Consider the following 19,011-nt stretch of genomic DNA (forward strand, 5'->3'; position numbering starts at 1 on the left):
TGTTTGTGTGTTTGTGTTTGTTGTGCATGTTGCAGGGCCCTGAAGGCTTGCCTGGCAGAGCAGGATTCCCTGTAAGAATATCATTCATTTTCTGTCTGCTTTATTCATTTAAACTATTTCAAGATGTTGCTGAGTGGTCCTACAGAGTTTGCTTGACCATTTTTTATTTAAAAGACAGACACTCTGGATAACCAAGTAAAATAAAAATGAAAAATTTTGGTTTTGCAATACCGTCAAGCAATAACATTTGCATGCCCATTTATGCATAGGTATGCAATCAATCAAGAAATTGTCAGGCAATCCATGTTTTAGACCACTTGAGATGGATTAACGTAGCTTCATAGTTGTTTTACTATACGTTCAGTCTCATCTTATGATCTATCTGTGTATGAATTTGCCAGTTTACCTTACAGTGTCATAAAATAATCCATAATTTGGTGGTTGGAACATTCTTCTCTCCTCAAAATTCTTCCAATTTCAATGCAAGTTCAATCACTTCCTTTCCCTTTAAAAAAAGTTACATCGATACACTCACAATGGCAGTGAATTAAGTTTTTGGAGTATTAAAAAGCAGAAATATGAAGCTTCTAAACTTATAGAAGCACTTAACAAATATTTTGCATTCCATGTGTAATGAGTTGTATAGATGGTTTATAGTGTTGTGTTGATGTGGCAATGAAAAGTGGATATAAACCGAATGAATAAATGAATCCACTTTGATAATTAACCCCATTCACATCCATTGTAAGTACCTTACCTTGAGTTTTTGAGTTTTTAAAAAAAGAAAGAATAAAATTTTTCTGGTCATTAAAATTGCCTCTGGCTAAGCTGAACTTATTCTTTTAAATTTTATGTGATTTTGTGTAAAGCTTTTAATGGGCTTACTCTGGTGTTTGGGGTTATAAAATGGCAAACAAACCGTTATAATGGTGGAAGTAACTTGACTGTTGTAATGCTCAGGGCCCAAGAGGACCAAAAGGTGAAATTGGGTTTCCTGGCATTCAAGGACCTCCAGGACTGAAGGTATGGGTTTAAAACATGATCAGAAATAACCTGTTGCAAATAATGCAGCACAAATTCTGCCATCATTGCCTCACAATTGATATGACAAATTTCCTAATGAGGGCTCATTTTATTTTCAAGTATTCATAAATCTGAATGCTGTCTTTACCACTGTAATTTAGCTGTCACATCTGATTACTTAATGTAAAGGTGCTCTAAGCTATTTTGAATAACACACATAAAATGTTCTTTCCAACTCAGAGATCATTGAAATAGGTCTCCTGAGGACTAAGTCTGTGACAGCCCAGAGACACTGCCAAAGAGAGTCCCACGCTCTCTCTTATGTGTTCAGGCTAGCAGAACCTAGTTAAATAGCTGAAATTGCTTACAGCACCTTGCTTACAGGAAGTAGATGTTTCACCCATTGCATATACAGTATATGACATACTACATTAGAGCTACTTGGTCGAGATTGCCATAAAGCAACATACATTTCATGGAATATCATTTGTTGTATTGTCTGATAGGGAGAAAAGGGGGAGCCAGGTGTATCTATAGCTGCTGATGGATCTGTAATACCAGGCCTGAGAGGGCCCAGAGGACCGAAGGGAATGAAGGTTGAACCATCTACTTTTGATCTTGAACTTTTTGTTGTTCCCTAATTGACATCGACATTGACATCATTGTACTTTGCAGGGAGACATCGGCCCTTCTGGAAGGCCTGGGATATTGGTAAGATGCATCTCTCAAACAAAAACTGAAACATGCATGCATAAATACAGCTATCTAAGAATATGCCTGGTTTGAACTAAGGGGGATGGGGCAACAGAGACAGAGAAATCCAGCAACAACAAAAATAATAATATTAGTAATATTTTAAGTGAATTTTTCTTATTTTACAAATGATCTGCCAATAGAGTAAGAAAAATAAGGCAGTGGCTATTTACACTAAGTGGAATTAATATACTTTCTTAGCGATAGATCCTATTTACAGTACGCTAAGTGCAAGTAGCTCTAGATGCTATTTACAGAAAAAAATGTACAGTGAAAATCGTGATATTCTATTTACCATGTAAAAGTAGCAGTTCTTTGCAACAGGCTAAGTGTAAATAATAATTAGATGCTAGTTATACTTTATACTGGCAGATACATACTAGGCCCATGTGCACCTCAGTATTGTTACACATTAACTGGATGCAATAATCACAGATTATAAATTATTATATTTATTACAATTATAAATAGTTGTATCATTATTAAACACTCGTTAGGCACTTTACTTCCACTTTTAGAACATTTTGTTCATTTTTATTGAAAATAAATTCTAATGTGACATGTGATGGGAAAAGTGAGATGAACGAGCTTGGCAAAAGCCGGACTCTAACCCAATCAATCGTGTTACAAGCTAGTTTTCTGTGCCCAAAACATTACTGCCTACACCATTAAATCCGTTATTCACATGTGTCATATTTAACCTTATGTGTCGATGGAGGGCGAGCTACAGTAGATTTGCACTTAGTAATAGACACTCAGAATAATTTTGTTTTCCATTTGCATTAAGATTATTCTTATTACCACACTGGCATATAATTTTATTTAAGTAAAATGCACTTAATTTAGATCCCCCCAGGAAACAAACTAAGTATCTTATATCATTTTCTTCATCAATCAATCTTAATTTGTATTCTTTATATATGTACTGGAAAAAAAAAGAAGAAAATATAACTTAGTAAGAAGAGCATTTTCTCAGCGTGCATTAAGGAAGTGTTTAAAAAAGGGTAGGAGACCGAAAGAAACTCTGGGTTTATCGAAGAAAACCTGCTCCTGACCAGGTTAGGTTCATAGAGTAAGTTACTATGGTAACTGACTCTGAGTATAAGTTACCTCTCTATCAGAAACGGGCTTGATTTACCCTGCTTTCTCAGGTTTGACAAACCTCCCATTCTGAAACAGAAAACCTAGAGTTTCCCTCATTTCAGGGTTAACATACTCAGAGTTTTCACTTAACCTCTTTTGTGAAATGGGCCCCAGAAGTGTTCTCTGCGCGATGAAGCCCATTAGAAAGCAGTTAGAATGCCTTATAATTCAAGCAATGAAAGAAAAAATAGCCATGTATAAGTTTTTATGTTTTATATTAACTGAACAAGCAAAGTATTTTTCTGAATATCAGCACATAAATATGCCAATAATTTTATACAACAGTGTAGAGCAACTTGGTGTTTTTATTCCTTGAATGAATCTGTTTTTGAACTAATCATTTGAACCAGTTATTCAACGGTCCATTGACTTCATTCAAAATGAATCAGCCATTTTGAACGAATAGTCTGATTCGAATTATTCAATAAATAATTTATTAAAACAAGGATTTGCTGCCACCTACGGGCGGTTTTATTGTCACCTTTTTTTACCCATGACAGTCTTAAACCAGCCAAGGTGCCAGCACAAAGCACACCCAGCAAAATAATGTTTAATTAGCAGTACTGACCCAAATTCCTCAATTTCATGCCTCAGAATGGGGGGGGGGGGGGGGGGCTTAAAAATAATAGTTGTTTAATGTTTAAGGCAAATTTTTCATTAAATAAAAACATTTTTAGACAAATTTTGTGATGATTATTTAAACAAACCCTAACCTTTTTTTTTTACAGTTCAACCGATGAGAATATGTATGTTTGTCCTTAATCTTTAGGGGCCGATTGGACCACCTGGGCAAAAGGGAGAATATGGACTTCCTGGTCGACCGGTAAAAAAATAAATAAAACAATGTGTCTGTTTATTTACAGTCTCACTATCTCATGCTTATTTCCATTAACTCCCTTAAATTTCTTTCAGGGCAGGGCTGGAATAGCTGGAAGGAAAGGGGACAAGGGAGATTCTAGTGGCCCCCCTGTAAGTTAAATTTTTTTCTTTGTGACATGATGCTTCCATTATGTTTCATGTTTTCACCTAATTAGATAAAATGGCTTACCTGTATTCAAGGGTCCACCGGGTCCACCTGGACCTCCAGGGCCACAAGGACGAGTAATTGGTCTCAATGGAGTAAGTTTATCTTCTTATCAGATTTGCAGCATATGGAAATTAAATTGAGCATCAAAGTGTCCTTTAACCTAAAATGCAATTTTCACAAAAGTCATGAAATGATTCTGCTCTAAAGACAGTTTTCCCAGTTCCTCCTAGACCACACTGCAAAATACCAGTAAGTTAATGAGTGAAATTCTCTTATTGGTGGTTTGGCTTTGGGTGTGGCGCATGTCCTTCTGGCTCAGCCCCTCCCCCTAATACACTAGCACCGCCTACTTTGCTTTCTAAGGTGCTTTTGGATTGGGTTCATGGTCTTAAAAACAGCATAGAACAGGTTTGATTTGAAAACAGATATTAATTAAATTTTATTAAAGGGAATATTTTATTTATTTTTATATCTGAATAATGCCTGCCTTATGCTTTTATTTGCAAATTAAGGAATGTGTGTCCATGGTTTTTAACCCAGTATCTCATCTCATCTGAGGCACTCTCCTAAGCTCACCAAAGCATGTTGCATGAGCTCTAACATTTGTTGGGCTCAGCAGTGAATTCATGGTATTATGGTATTTTCCATGGTGTGTACATTTTAAAATGCCAAACTAACATAACCGTTTACTCCTGAATATTCATTTCCTTTTTAATATTTCATATTATCACTTCTGTTCTGTCCAAAATGTTATCAAATTTTATTTAAAAAAAAACAATTTTGTCTTACAGGTAAACAACAATTCACAACAAGGTATAAGTAGCAGATCTAAAATATAGCAGCTTTTTCAACTATTATTTTTAATAATATTTTATATTTCATTATATTTTCCCAATTGAAACAGGAAGTGGAAGATTATCATTAGGAGTCAAAGGGGACAAGGGTGATGTGGGAAAGCCTGGGTTGCCAGGAACTGCAGGTATAATAAAAATGCCTTATTTTGGGAAATTACCTATAAAACTCTGCATTGTAATGGATTATGTAATTGATTGTGCAACTCTAATTGATTGATTAAATTACCTAATTTAATGATGGTTTTTAAGGTTCTTAATGCTTTTGCGCTTAGCATATTTAAGGAGTACATAAATCATATAACAGGAAGGAACATGGGTACAAAGAGTGATTGCTATATACCACTGATAAGAAGTACTTTTAGCCTGTTTTCTTTTGTATTTAGAGGGACCCATGCAATAGACTCATGTCACAATTAAAATATATAAAATTGTCATTGTGGTTTCACTTTTCTTTTTTCATCAATGTGCCGTCGGACTACAGATTAAAATTACTCACTCTGGCTAGATCTGGCACATTTTGCATTGATTTTTATGTATTATGAATATAAACAAATTTGCATTACGTGTTTATATGGCACTGACAGACAGTCCAGTGACTAAACCTCAACAATGATCTTTGTTTTCTTTCTTCACAGTGCCTTTGTTTCCTCATGGTCATATGGTAAGCACTTGTTCAGTATCTCACATTTAATTTAAAAATACCTTAAGCATTTGTGTAGATTCTGTAAGCACACTCAAAACTTAAAATGGACAAAAAATTTGCACAAACTCTTGTGTTTAATGGTGCATTCATGCTATGCCACAATCAGAGCTGTCCTTAGGGGAGTGCAGCTGGCGCTGGCGCAACAGGGCACCCGCGCTTTAGGGGGCTCTGTGGCAAACAGACCAAGGGGGACCCCCCACCACCATCCGACTGCAATCATGAATGTACCGATGATTTTTGTTCATGTTATGGCTGATATTGCTGTTGTTGACAGTGTTGAGTGTGTGTCTATTAAGGGTGCTAAAGGTGATGATGGCTACAAGGGGCAAAAGGGAGAAAAAGGGGATCCTGGTTTGCCTGGCTCACCGGGGCTGCCTGGGAGGACAGGCCTTGTGGTGAGTCATCTGAAAAAAAGACATAAACTGAGACTATCCTTCTTATGATACAGTACATTTTATTAAGTGAAAGTGTGTCTTTTCACATTCCAGCCCCAATTGTGTTTTAGGGACCGAAAGGTGACTCTATTGTTGGTCCTCCTGGAGACACTGGTCCCCCGGGCCCTCCAGGACTGCCTGGCTATGGAATTCCAGGACCACAGGGGCCACCAGGACTTCCTGGACCACCAGGCACTCCATCTGCATATGGCTCTGGTAACAACAAATAACTTCTTTATCATGACTGCAAAAAGATAACTTTTCCTAACTTTAAATGGCTAGGCAGAGTGCATTCTTAAACAGAGTCATTTTGAGGAACTTTATCAGGGCTTAAAACTTCTAATCAAACAACTTAATAATGCACCAAAATTCTGTTTTAAAACGGACAGTTCCAGTCCTTGATTCTGATTGGTTGAGCCGTGGTCAAAGCTGTTGTAAATTGCACTAAAAAATACAACTTTGTTTACTTCTGTGTGTTGCCCAGAAACCACTTTGTTGAAACCACAACTGTTTCTGAGGATCTATATTGTTTGGTGGAAGAATACTGTTTTTATTTATATTATTACACATTATTTGCTCTGTTTTATTCGGTGAAACCTTACTATGTATATGGAATAACCATTTTATAAAAGCAATAAGCCCAGTGAAGCCGTGGTTTACAGTGAATTTATAACAGCTAAGGGGGTTTTATAATGCCCCTTAGTTGTTATAAATTCACTGTAAACCACGGCCTCTTGGGGCTTATTGCTTTATTTTACTTGTTTCTGTCTCAGCTGCGAGTCTCCCTGGACCTCCAGGTCCTCAAGGGCCGCCTGGTGCTCCTGGCAATGGAAACCCTGTAAGTTAAAGGGAACGAAACTCAGCAAGCTCATAAAAGGATAAATGCACCTTGCATTTTTTTTTTATTTGTCTAGATTATGACTGCTTAATTTGCCACCCAGGTGAGAACATTTAAAAACATTCAGACCTTGATAAGAGAGACCAATGAGGCTGTGGAAGGGACTCTGGCATATGTTATAGACAAGAGTGAACTGTATATCAGGGTACAAGGGGGCTGGAAGAAAGTAGAGGTATCTACTCTTTACATTTCTCTTAAAAACCAAAGTCAAAAAGAGCAACTTAGCTCCTTGTTGTCTGCCTATTCAAATGTTTTCTGATGTGTAACTGTCTTGTTAGCTAGGAGAGCTAATCCCAGTTCCTCAAGACAGTTCCTCGTCTGCTTTGTCACAAGGCCTGAGCAGACCCAGCGACCGCAGTGTACCAAGAGTTCATAGCCAGGTGCGTTATGAGTGAAACGTATACTGCAGTCTGGGGATGTACCAATATTCAAATTTTGGGATATACCGATAAACTGGTCATTATTACACAGATAACTAATACACAGCTGATAATAAAATCCTATGCTATTTTAAAATCAGTCATTTTAAATGTTACAAGTGAGTTTAGGCATCACAACAGTTTAATATACAGTATAAAGAAAATTTACATTTTAAATTCAGTGTTATTTTAGTATAATTTGTATATTATTATAGCATTAATAAATGTTTTGAATTAGCTCTTATTTTTATCATTTGAGTTTTATTCAAATTTTGGTTTCTTGTTTTTTTTATGCTATTTTGTCATTTTTATTAGGTTTTTATTCTGTTTAGCTTTAAATCATTTCAGTTATTTTTTTCTTAATCTAATATATACATTTTAACTCGTTTGTATTAGTTTTCATTTAAATTAATATTAAACAGTCTGTTCGAGATTTGCTAAAGATTAAATATATTGTTTTCAAATTCACTTTTTAAGTTAACTTTAAGGAAATGATTATAGAAAGGTTAATCAAACTAATTAAATCTTGAATATCGTACTCATAAATGACAAAATATCTGTCCGATATCTGGTACCGATATCCCCAGTATTGTCTTAGAATCTTTGTTCGTTTACTACCATTCATCAAAACCAAGAGAATTGTTACATTATTCTAGAATCAAACTCTAATTTCATTTATAATGGTGTATACTGTATCTTAATATCTGATGTGAATATCTAATGTTTATGTCAGGAGTTGAAGAGCTTCCTGCCAGACTACCATGTTTTTCTACAGAATTCGCACTCAACGCCAGCAGTAAGGGTTGCTTAACCTTGTTGCTTTCTAAATAATTGATATGTAAAAGTGCACGCTTTGACGTGATCTTTGACCTTTGATCTACTCAGTTGCACCTGGTGGCACTCAATGCCCCATTCACAGGGGACATGCATGGAATCCGAGGGGCAGATTATCAGTGTTACCAGCAAGCCCGTGCCAGGGGCCTGACATCCACTTACAGAGCTTTCCTCTCCTCTCACCTACAAGACATTTCCAGCATCGTCAGGAAAGGGGACCGCTTCAGCTTGCCAGTGGTGAACCTCAAAGTATGTAAAGGAGCATGCGTGCAACAGTAGATTTGAATCAAGTGTTTTTGATCAGTGAGCTCTCAATACATGTAGTTTGCCTAGGTTTAGCTGTCTAAATTTAGCTTCTTGTGTTTCCCTCTCTAGGGAGATGTGCTTTTCAGCAGCTGGATGGCTATGTTCTCTGGCGACGGGGCTGTTTTTGATCCACTTACACCGATTTATTCCTTTGATGGACAAAATGTCATGACAGATCAAGCTTGGTAAATAGCTTTTTCCTTTGTGAATTAAATTAATTTGTCTGCTAACATTTTGAGTAAGGTTCTAAATGCTCCAATATTTAATATATTAGGTATATATCAATGAACAATCAAAGAATATGTGACAGCAGTTATTAATCTTAGTCACCCTATTTTCTGAAAATTAAGCACTAGGTCAATGTCACATTGGTGTTTAAGTCACATTTTAATGTCACATTTGGAAATAATGTAAATGTAAATTTTTATGTATATGTAATTATAATCTGTGTTGTCAATCAGTGTTATATTTACTGCCGTGGGCGGTTTTTTTTAGATACGAATTCAAAAATGTAACTTATATTCTGAAAAATATACATATCTACATTTCTACATATATTTTAACCAGAGCTGGGCAAGTTAACGTGTTATTAACAAGTTAACGCATTAATTGATTAAGGCTGATAATTAACTTTCTCATCACAGTGGAGTGCATTGTTTTGTTAACTTTGTGGTTTATTATTTTGAGTCGTATGGGACGCGGTAATACACGGCACTCTCACAATATATTGTTTTACACATCTATTTCTTTAGTCCATTTATCGCAGAAAATCATGTGATTAATCGTGATTTTAAAACAATTAATCGCTAATTTTAACCTTTCAATTAACAAATTGTATGTAACTATGGCTCAAGGCCTCAGACGCTGGAAAAATGTGACTTACATTCTGAAAAATATTAATTTCTTAATTTCCTCATTCATTTAAATCTTTCAAGTTATCTACATTAATGTTATTTCTTATATTATGAACAAATGTGAATTAATAAATTGTATGCTACTAGGCCTCAGAAACTGGAAAAATGTGACTTATATTCTGAAAAATACACATTTCTACATTTCTATATATTTTAACCTTTCAAGTTATCTACATGAATATTTCTTTTAATATGAACAAGCATGAATTAATAAATTGTATATTACTCTGACTCAACACCTCAGAAACTGGAAACAATTTCTACATTTCTACAGTACATCTATTTTAACTATTCAGGTTAATCAAATTTAATATTATTTCTTATATTATTAACAAACCTGAATTAACATATGGTATGTTATTATGACTCAAGGCCTCAGAAAGTGGTGTGGCACGGCTCAAATATCGCGGGCATCCGAATGACAACTAGCTACTGTGAGGCCTGGCGGACTGGTGACATGGCGGTGACGGGACAGGTGTCTCTTCTGCAGACCGGCAGACTGCTGGGGCAAAACACGCGTAGCTGCTCAAACCACTTCATTGTGCTTTGCATTGAGAACAGCTACATCCAGAACCCTGGAAGGAACTAGAAAGCTGACAATTTTAAAGTAAAGTAATGCAGATGTAGGGAGCAGCAGTAGCTGGACTGCTGGGGGATAATATCCAATCTACTCTTTTATTAGGGAGAGAGCTCCTATGAGATATTACAAGCCAGGGGAAATGGCACTGCAATCATGTTTCACTTCTTCTCTGAGCATGATGTAAATATGTATAAATCACCCACTGATACTGTTCAATCAACGATCCACCGAGTTCTATTAGAATACCAAAGAATACCTCACCCAGACATCAACAAGCAAGAGTAGATCTATTGTATGAATTCACTGCATTACTCTGTGCCTTCTCAGATGACATAAGCCCCTCCTCACAATGACTAATACAGAGGTTTTGTGTGTGTGTGTGTGTGTGTGTGTGTGTTTAATGTATTAACTACAAATTTGTAAACACAAATGTTGATAGATAAAAAAATGCTTATTTTTAATCAGATTAAATGCCAATATTAAGACATCAATATTTGGATATGCTGTGTTCATATGAGGGAGTTTCGGAAGTTGTTTAAATGCACTGTATTAATAATTTCTTGTTTTGTTTTAGTTTTCACACCCACAAAGCTCCTTTTTGTGAACTTGCATTTACACTAGTATTTAAAAGAGGCAAAAAGTCTAATTTGTTATGTAAAAGCCGCACATAAAACTAAAAACGTACAGAGGCCACAACCACATTATAACTCATCACTGTTTAATCTTTCTATGACATTTAGAAAGACGTACTAGAAAGTCAGTAACAGCGTTGTTTATCTTCTTGTATGAAACAGTAATAAAGAATTCCCCTTTTTTCATATTTGAATGGTGCTCAGTGAATAAATGTTTTGTTTTATAAGTGTGCTTGTCTTTTGTTATTGTAGTTTAGAACAATACACACACATTTAGAAAGGATCTTAAGATTCAATGTACCTGTCTCTTCTCAAAGTAAATAGGACTATGTACAACATTCAAACGTTTTGGGCCTGTACAATTTTTTCAATGTTTTTGAAAGAAATCTCTCATGTTCACAAGGCTGAATGTTTCTGATCAGAAATACAGTAAGAATGTGAAATATTGTTACAATTTAAAATAACTGTTTTCTATATGAATATATTTAAAAATGTAATGTATTCCTGTGTTGGCAAAGCTGTATTTTCAGCAGCAATTACTCCAGTCTTCAGAGTCACATAATCTGTCACGAATCATTCTAATGTTGAATTTTTGTGGATTCTTTGATGAATAGAAAGTTTAAAAAACATCAAATTTCTATAGCATTATCTATATCTATATCTCTACTGATACTTTAATCAATTCAAAGCTTAATAAATGCATTGATTTCTTTTAAAACAAAATCTTACTGAACCCCCACTTTTGGTAAATATCAGGTCACAAGGGGGCAGAAGAAAAAACTAAATGTACAGTATAATGATTTTAACAAGATTTAGTGCAAAGCTTGACACAGATAATATTTTAGTGTTAAAATATATGTTAAAATACAAAGCAGCCTCACTTCCAAGTTTATCTAAAATGCATCTAAACAACTTTTAACGTAGTCTTAATAATAAATCATCATTGGCCTCTTTCTTTTGCATCACATCATGTCATTACCTGTTTTGTACATCAGCAGCACAGTCTAATTCAGATAGTTCAATTCCACTCTGACCAACAGGAAAGAGAAGTTTGCTGCAGTCCACTAACTGCAGATAATAGCTTCTCATCAATCTCTTCCTTCAGGCTGTGTGTCTGGCCTGGCTCATTTCACTCAGAGGTCATATAGTTCTTTCACTTCTGGCCATATATAGAGAGACAGTATGTTGACAATAATGATTCAAACCCTTTTTATTTCCTATTATATGTGTCATGAAAGCACAAATGTTGAACCTAAAGCACAAAAAAATGCATTTAGACTGTGAATGCTGCACAGAGACACCCTAAGTGCATTCATACAGGAAACATAATTTCATGTTATTATATTATGTAAATATGGAGACCAAAACCATCTAAGGGCTGTTGTTGTTTTTTCAGCTGCGTAGCCTATGTAAAATTCCTGCCATGATTATGTCATGATCTCTCTGATCACAAGAACTGCATTTGGGACGATAAGATCAATTTCCAAACAACATTTACGGGACAGATTCGCAGTAGTTTTGAAGCATATGGAATCAGATTTGTGCCAAATAAAACAATTATATTTAAAAAAAAAATTATATTTATAAATGAGAAAAACACTCTGAAAATAAAAACAATAATCTAAATAGCAAAAATGTAACATCGTCTTTTTATAAACTGCATTTTTTGTTGATTTCACTTACAGCTTCAAGTTTGCTGAATGCGTTACCAGCATTTTCGTTTTCACTTTCCAAGTTTTTGTTTGCGCTTCACAAATTTACGTTCGCCATTCTGACACAAACCTCTTGTGAGGGCGGGCTTAACAGCGGCTCGCTCTTATTGGCTCGTGAGATTTTGATCGGCGGCTCATTGAACCGGAAGTAGTGTTTTAGAGGCGCGGGCGCATGTGGGGAGCTGTAAATCTACACTGATGGTAATTAGAGGATATTAAAGAACATTAATGATAAAACACGGATATTTTCCACATCGGAAGAAGGAGAAGTATAGGTTTATTCGAGATGAGTAATCGGGAGGCTCGCGGAGCGTCGTCAACATCCTCCTCGGCAGGACAGTCGAGGCAGCCTGAGGTAAGTTTGTGTAACTAATATTGTAAAAACATCGGGGTATAAGTGTTATTCCTGTGCAGAATGCAACATTTGGGTCTTTAGTTAGATAGTTTGTTATGTTAAGTTATAACGTTACTTAGGCATATATATTAGGTTTACAATGGATATGTGAAACACAACGTTTCTTAATGATCTTTCTTCAATTGGAAATCGTCTTATTTTGTATTTACGTTAATGATAACGCCGTGTCGTTAATCTGGTTAAGAAAACAATTCTATCTTCATGATTGTCCATACAAAAACAAATATCTAATCCTTTTTTTTAATATTGCTTATCAGGACCGAGACGTGTCACTTCGCCAGGTAGGCACTGAACCAATTAATGTTGTTCTGTGTATATAAAATAATTTTTAATTATTATCATAGCCGGCGTAGCTGGCATGGCTCTAAACTATTAATAAACACTTTAATCATTCTTTCTTTCTTTTCCACTTTGCACTGTCATCATGAAGCTACTCTTTGTCATAGTGGTATGACATCCCCTTTCCTGCTTAAAGTAAAAGTGATCAAGACTCATTTCAATGCTGTGTAAATAGGGCCTATGTTACATGAGATTGGAATGACGTGAAGTAAAGTTTAAGATTTCATTCTTGACCTATTCATGTACTTGAATATGGTTACTTTGGGATTATGTAAGATCCTTTAACAACAAATCAAACTAAATATAGTTATTTTGTGAGTTCAATGCAGTTAGCATTGTAAAACTACCTAATTGTTTCTTTTTCAGATGTTGGAGCAACTTTTTCAAAAGGGAACTGCTCCCAATGACACAGAGGATGATGGTGTCATTTTCTTTTCTTGTCTTTCATATTCTTAAAAAAAAAACTGGCTATGTGTTCTGTACTAGACTGAGACTTGTCATGGCACTTGTATACTGTTGTTGTTCTCTTGTTGATCTGATTGCTTACATTGTTCTCCTTTGTAAGTCACTTTGGAAAAAAGCGTCTGCTAAATTATTAAATGTAAATGTGTGGTGCTGCCAGAGATATACTGTACTTTATCAGACCAAAAACTCACTGGCCTGCAAGGCTTGATTAATCCTTTGACATCACCATTGAATGACCGGGCACTATATCTACAGACACTTGATGTCATCAAAAGATTGTGCTCTATTTAACATTTGACTTGTGAAAGTCACACGGGTTTGAAAGATGGCAGAAGTTGGTTGACTGCTGAATTCTTTCTTTGAAACAGTCTCCCACCTGAAATCACAATGGAGGCATCTCTGACTGCTGGGCATCCCCTCTGATTGTGTTCAGATGCATCTGCGGGGTTGTTCAGGCCAATGCTTCATAACATTATGCTGCCTATTTATCTTGATATCTTGTGCCTTCTCACGGTGTCTGTCAGCCTGTGCTTCACCTATCTGAAGAGTCATGCAATGCAAGGCGTTACGAATGTTATTTATTGGCGCATGGATGATATTATTAGAAACCGCTATCTGTTGGAGTGTTTAAACATCTTTTGCCAAGGAGTCTTTTATTTTCTGTTGTATAATAATTTGCTAGAATATCACATTAAATTGCCATTCATTTATTTTGAACTTTTTTTTGGGGGGGGTAAAATACTGTAACAAAAATATTTAAGACATTGTAAACCATTCAAAAGCATGTAAAATCATTAACAAGTGTTGTTGAACAGTATATGAATTTACAAAAAGAAATTAAAACTATTGGGAAGAACATTGTCTAGAAATTCAAGTTCATTTTGAAATATACACAAACAAAAAGCAAGCACCATGTTACACTGCTGTTTTCATGATTTCTTTAAATTCATTACAATCTGACAGATGTGCAGCGGGAAATATAATGGTTTGGGTGCATGCGCTGACAATAGGATGGCAAAGTGGCTTGTGTGCATGCATTCACTGCATGCATGTGTGATCAAACTCAACAGTTATTTTAAAGCAGGGATAGGCAACTCCGGTCCTGGAGGGCCACTATCCTGCAGAGTTTAGCTTCAGCCCTCATAAAAACTCACCTGCCTGTATGTATCTAGTAATCCCGAAAACACTGATTGCCTTATTCAGGTGTGTTTAATTAGGGTTGGAGCTTAACTCTGCAGGACAGTGTCCCTCCAGGACCGAAGTTGCCCATACCTGTTTTAAAGGCTTAAAGGCTTGTCTCTCTGACAGAAGCAGGTGCATGTGCATGTGCTTGACGAGTCAGCCACTGCTTCACCCGTGGGACAGAGAGTGCCTCCTCATCCCGAGTATCGCCATCTAGGGCAGTAAAATATACATTTAAGACATTAAAAGACATCATATAGTACAATAATCATTCAAGACATTTTAAAAAACAAAATCAGTTTATAAATAACTGCTGCTTTAGAAAACTGCAAGTTTACAGATAAGATTCAAATTAGAACAAACGGTAGGCTTAATAAAGTAATTTATTTCCCTTTTTCCTCTCTCCATTTCTTGTACATTAAAGTACCTGTCAAAAGTTGGAAACATTTAATGTTTTTGAAATAAGTCACTTAAACTCACAGAGGGTACATTATTTAAAAGAAAAGTAAAAACTAATATTGTGGCACATTTCAATTTCAAATACGTTTTCTATTTTAATCATGTAAAAAAAAAAAAAAAAAAACTTGTTCCACAGTTGGGACACTGTCCCGAGCACTACCCCTGACTCGTGCTGGTTTTGCCCAGCTAATGGTTAAGCAGCACTATGATGTTATGTGTAGCTGATGCTAGTTTCTACATATAATATTAGTTACACAAACTTACTTCAGGCTGCCTCCACTGTCCTGCCGAGGAGGATGTTGACGATGCTCCGCAAGCCTCCCGATTACTCATCTCGAATAAACCTATACTTCTCCTTCTTCCGATGTAGAAAATATGCGTGTTTTATCATTAATGTTCTTTAATATCCTCTAACAGCTGTCCACGTGCGCCCGCGCCACTAAATCACTACTTCCGGTTCAATGAGCCGCCGATCAAAATCTCACGAGCCAATAAGAGCGAGCCGCTGTTAAGCCCGCCCTCACGAGAGGTTTGTGTCAGAATGGCGAACGTAAGTTTGTGAAGCGCAAACAAAAACTTGGAAAGCGAAAACGAAAATGCTGGCAATGCATTCAAAACTGCTTTCAGCAAATGTGAAGCTGTAAGTGAAATCAACAAAAAATGCAGTTTATATGAAGACGATGTTACTTTTTTGCTATTTAGATTAGTGTTTTTATTTTCAGAGTGTTCTTCTCATTTATCAATATATTTCTTTTGTTCGTTTTCACAAAAGTTGCGTTCGTTTTATTTGGCACAAATCTGATTCCATAGAAGCACAGCTGAACTCCCCTGCTGAACTGAGGAAGGGTGAACTTTGGGTGGGGCATAGTTCTCCGCGCTGACCAATCAGAACGCTCTCTTTTTCGAAGCAAAGACATGACTACTTGAATGTGTGAGAAAAAACTGACCAGTCCTAAAGAATGATCTCTACCACGATGGACATGGGAACATTACTTAGTCGCTCGATATTGCTGGCTTTACTCATATTCACGGTTACCCAGGAGGCGCGAGGTAAGTCTTGGGACTGTAACACCTCGTAGTTTCCCCTAGCTTTACATTTCTCAAGTTTTATTCGTTTCCTTTTTTCAGAATACTAGTTCACTAGGTATGTTCAAATATGGCGCAGGTCACTGGAAGGTGCGTTGGCATGAGTGTTTATTGATTTTCGTGCTGTGACATCGGTCACATCCACAACAGTTAGCGAGCGGTTTTTGACGGGGAGATGAGATGTAGTGGCTCGCGCATGCAATCGGAGCACCGCGCGAGGTTTGGATATCGCGACACAGTATTTTATTTATCATACTTCAAAGCTCCCGTTCATTTATAACAACCTGTAGATCAAATGTTGAGTCATCTGAAACTGTTGACTAGATTTGCTTTCATTAGCGATCAGCAGTTTACCTTCAGTCAGTTTCCATTACACATCTGTTTCGCACGTGTTTTGTGGCGATAGATGTTTTTCATAATATGACGATTAAAAACTCCCTGTCGACTCATTTATCAATTCAAAATGTTTTAGGGCAAAGCCCAGACAGGTTCTTGTTCATTTACGATACGCACGAGTGACATCAAAGTCTGCATTCCATGCATCTGCCATCAAGTTATATGAACTGATAGTAAACCTGTTTTACATGTTTACTTGAGGTGTAATAACAGATCGGACTATTTCTGTACCTTACCAATATCACAGGCTATTCTTAACAGGCGATACAGAATACCAGTTCTGAGATAGCTGATATATTCCATCCATTATTTTTGGTTAAGTAAATTGAATATGATTGAACGTCATGGATGCAACAGTTTGTTTGATCAGAGGCGTTTTCTCAGTACACGCATCTGTCGTGGATACAAATGACACTTCATGCATCACTTTCAAAACCTCACAGCAATGATTTCGAGGAAAACAACAAGTCCCATTGAAATTTTGTGATATATCACGAGATAACATGTCGAGGCTTGTTTGTATTTTGACTAGAAAAGCAGCTACATTACTTTTTACACCAACAAATGCCTTTTATGTTTTTCACTCATTAAGAGCATATGTTTTTTCGTTGTTTAAGGGCATTTCAATCAATTTCATGTGCATTCAGTTATCAAGCCAAAGCACAGCTTTCTTATTGTCATTCAGATTTTACCTAAATAAAAATTAAATTATTGCTTAATGTCATTTTACATTGTGTATTTACATTTTTGAATGTAAAATGTGCCAAAAAGCTTAAAGGGTAAGTTCACCCTTAAGTTCAGCCCTCAAAGCATCTTAGGTGTATATGACTTTCTTCTTTCAGACAAATCCAATCTGAGTTATATTAAAAGTTATCCTTGCTCTTCCCAGCCTTAGAATGGGAGTCGGTGGGTGTTTTTTTTTTTTTCCGAAGTGCAGAAGAGAGAACAAAACAAAATGCTGGTCATGAGTAAGAAGTACAAAACAAGGATTTGTATAGAAAACCTTCAATATAAGCCAAGAGGAAAATGGTTTTCTTTTGCTAAAGTAAGGAAATGTTGCTTCCTTTGCTCCTGTAAACAAACTTGCGAGACCAGCATATTCTCACAGGCTTGTGCGCTGTGCATACAGTACATCCCACATAACAGGGCTCCAGACTATTTTTAATAGGAGCACTGAAACCTTTTAGGAGCACAAGCAGAAAATTTAGGGGTATACCTTAAATCAGCTTGCAATGCAATCATTCACATATTTTCCCCATTTTAACTATTACTGATAAGTTATTTGATAATATATATATGATAAAATGACAATTGTTTTGCATTAATAAGCGCAGCTACTAATAATATGACGTTCATTTCTTGTTTATTTCATGTTTATACACATTTGACAGTAAACTTCTAAGCTTGAGTGTATTAGATGTATTAAAAATTAATTTTATTAACAACAGTAGCATGTGAAAAATCTATAAAAGGTATATATATTGTACTCTTATTAAATGTACCATTATTGTTCTAACTTTAAGTGATTTAGTCGCAAATTGAAGAAAACGTTGTTTTTCAAAGCAATCAATTAAGTTTTTTACTTCATACACAAAAAAGAGCGAAACTCTGATTTCTTGATGATTTGATATTAAATAGTGATTGTTTAATTTCAAAATATAAAGGAAAAAGTATAAATGAATGACTAATAAGCCAATAAGTGCTCCACTGCTGCCATCTACAGGTTATAATGGTGATTTGAGGTATTTTTTTATTTTACGTTAAAGGTCCCGTTTTTCGTGCTTTTTTGAAGCTTTGATTGTGTTTACAGTGTGCAATATAACATGTGTTCATGTTTCGCGTGTAAAAAAAAACAGTATTTTTCACACAATTCACCTATCTGTATACCGCTGTTTTCACTGTCATAAAAACGGGCTGATGACTTCCTTGTTCTATGAAGTCCCTCCTTCAGAAATATGTAACATGTTCTGATTGTACCAGCGGTTTCTGTGTTGTGATTCGACACCAGCTTAGTTTTGAGAAGCAAGTGGGCAGGATTTGTTTTGAAAACTGCTGAAAATGTACTTATAATCACAGGAGCGTTTTTACTGACGAGATGCGCATGAAAATCACATTCGATTTTTTTGCACAGCCCTAACATTTAGTTAACAAGCTAAACAGTGTTGCCCTTTATGTAATAAGTTACAGAAACTGTTAAACGCACCAACTTAAATAATAAAATACACTTACCAGTTGTGGTCCGTAAACAACGCCTCCTCCAGACAAAGAGGGAACTGCTCCATCTTTCAAGAATAATCTTTGTGCGAATCCGGCATTAAACTGATTGAGATTGAGGGAGCTGTCCTCAGCAAAATGTGCTGCACATAGTTTTACATGTGGATTATAATTTTCGGGAACCGAGTTAAACATAAATTGTAACCATTGATCTCGAAGTACA

At 36.0% G+C, this 19,011-nt stretch overlaps 2 protein-coding genes across 2 annotated transcripts in view; both read left to right on the forward strand.

The window, feature by feature from the left end:
• Positions 1–10,747, forward strand: part of LOC132096546 (collagen alpha-1(XVIII) chain-like) — a 44,894-nt gene extending 34,147 nt beyond the window's left edge. Inside the window, exons 24-39 of the mRNA XM_059501978.1 lie at positions 36–71; positions 961–1,023; positions 1,530–1,619; positions 1,699–1,734; positions 3,689–3,742; positions 3,832–3,888; positions 3,979–4,038; positions 5,800–5,898; positions 6,009–6,153; positions 6,711–6,775; positions 6,879–7,007; positions 7,114–7,215; positions 7,988–8,050; positions 8,140–8,337; positions 8,464–8,579; positions 9,681–10,747. Coding sequence (XP_059357961.1) covers positions 36–71; positions 961–1,023; positions 1,530–1,619; positions 1,699–1,734; positions 3,689–3,742; positions 3,832–3,888; positions 3,979–4,038; positions 5,800–5,898; positions 6,009–6,153; positions 6,711–6,775; positions 6,879–7,007; positions 7,114–7,215; positions 7,988–8,050; positions 8,140–8,337; positions 8,464–8,579; positions 9,681–9,897 — 1,530 coding nt within the window. The 3' untranslated portion in view covers positions 9,898–10,747. The remainder of the gene's footprint in view (positions 1–35; positions 72–960; positions 1,024–1,529; positions 1,620–1,698; positions 1,735–3,688; positions 3,743–3,831; positions 3,889–3,978; positions 4,039–5,799; positions 5,899–6,008; positions 6,154–6,710; positions 6,776–6,878; positions 7,008–7,113; positions 7,216–7,987; positions 8,051–8,139; positions 8,338–8,463; positions 8,580–9,680) is intronic.
• A 5,262-nt stretch (positions 10,748–16,009) lies between these two features.
• The window catches only part of LOC132096547 (TGF-beta receptor type-1-like), a 61,741-nt gene continuing 58,739 nt past the window's right edge, over positions 16,010–19,011 (forward strand). Inside the window, exon 1 of the mRNA XM_059501979.1 lies at positions 16,010–16,142. Within this exon, the coding sequence (XP_059357962.1) occupies positions 16,052–16,142 (91 nt within the window). The 5' untranslated portion in view covers positions 16,010–16,051. The remainder of the gene's footprint in view (positions 16,143–19,011) is intronic.

Source organism: Carassius carassius, chromosome 20, assembly GCF_963082965.1.
Source record: "Carassius carassius chromosome 20, fCarCar2.1, whole genome shotgun sequence".
Lineage (NCBI taxonomy): Eukaryota > Metazoa > Chordata > Actinopteri > Cypriniformes > Cyprinidae > Carassius > Carassius carassius.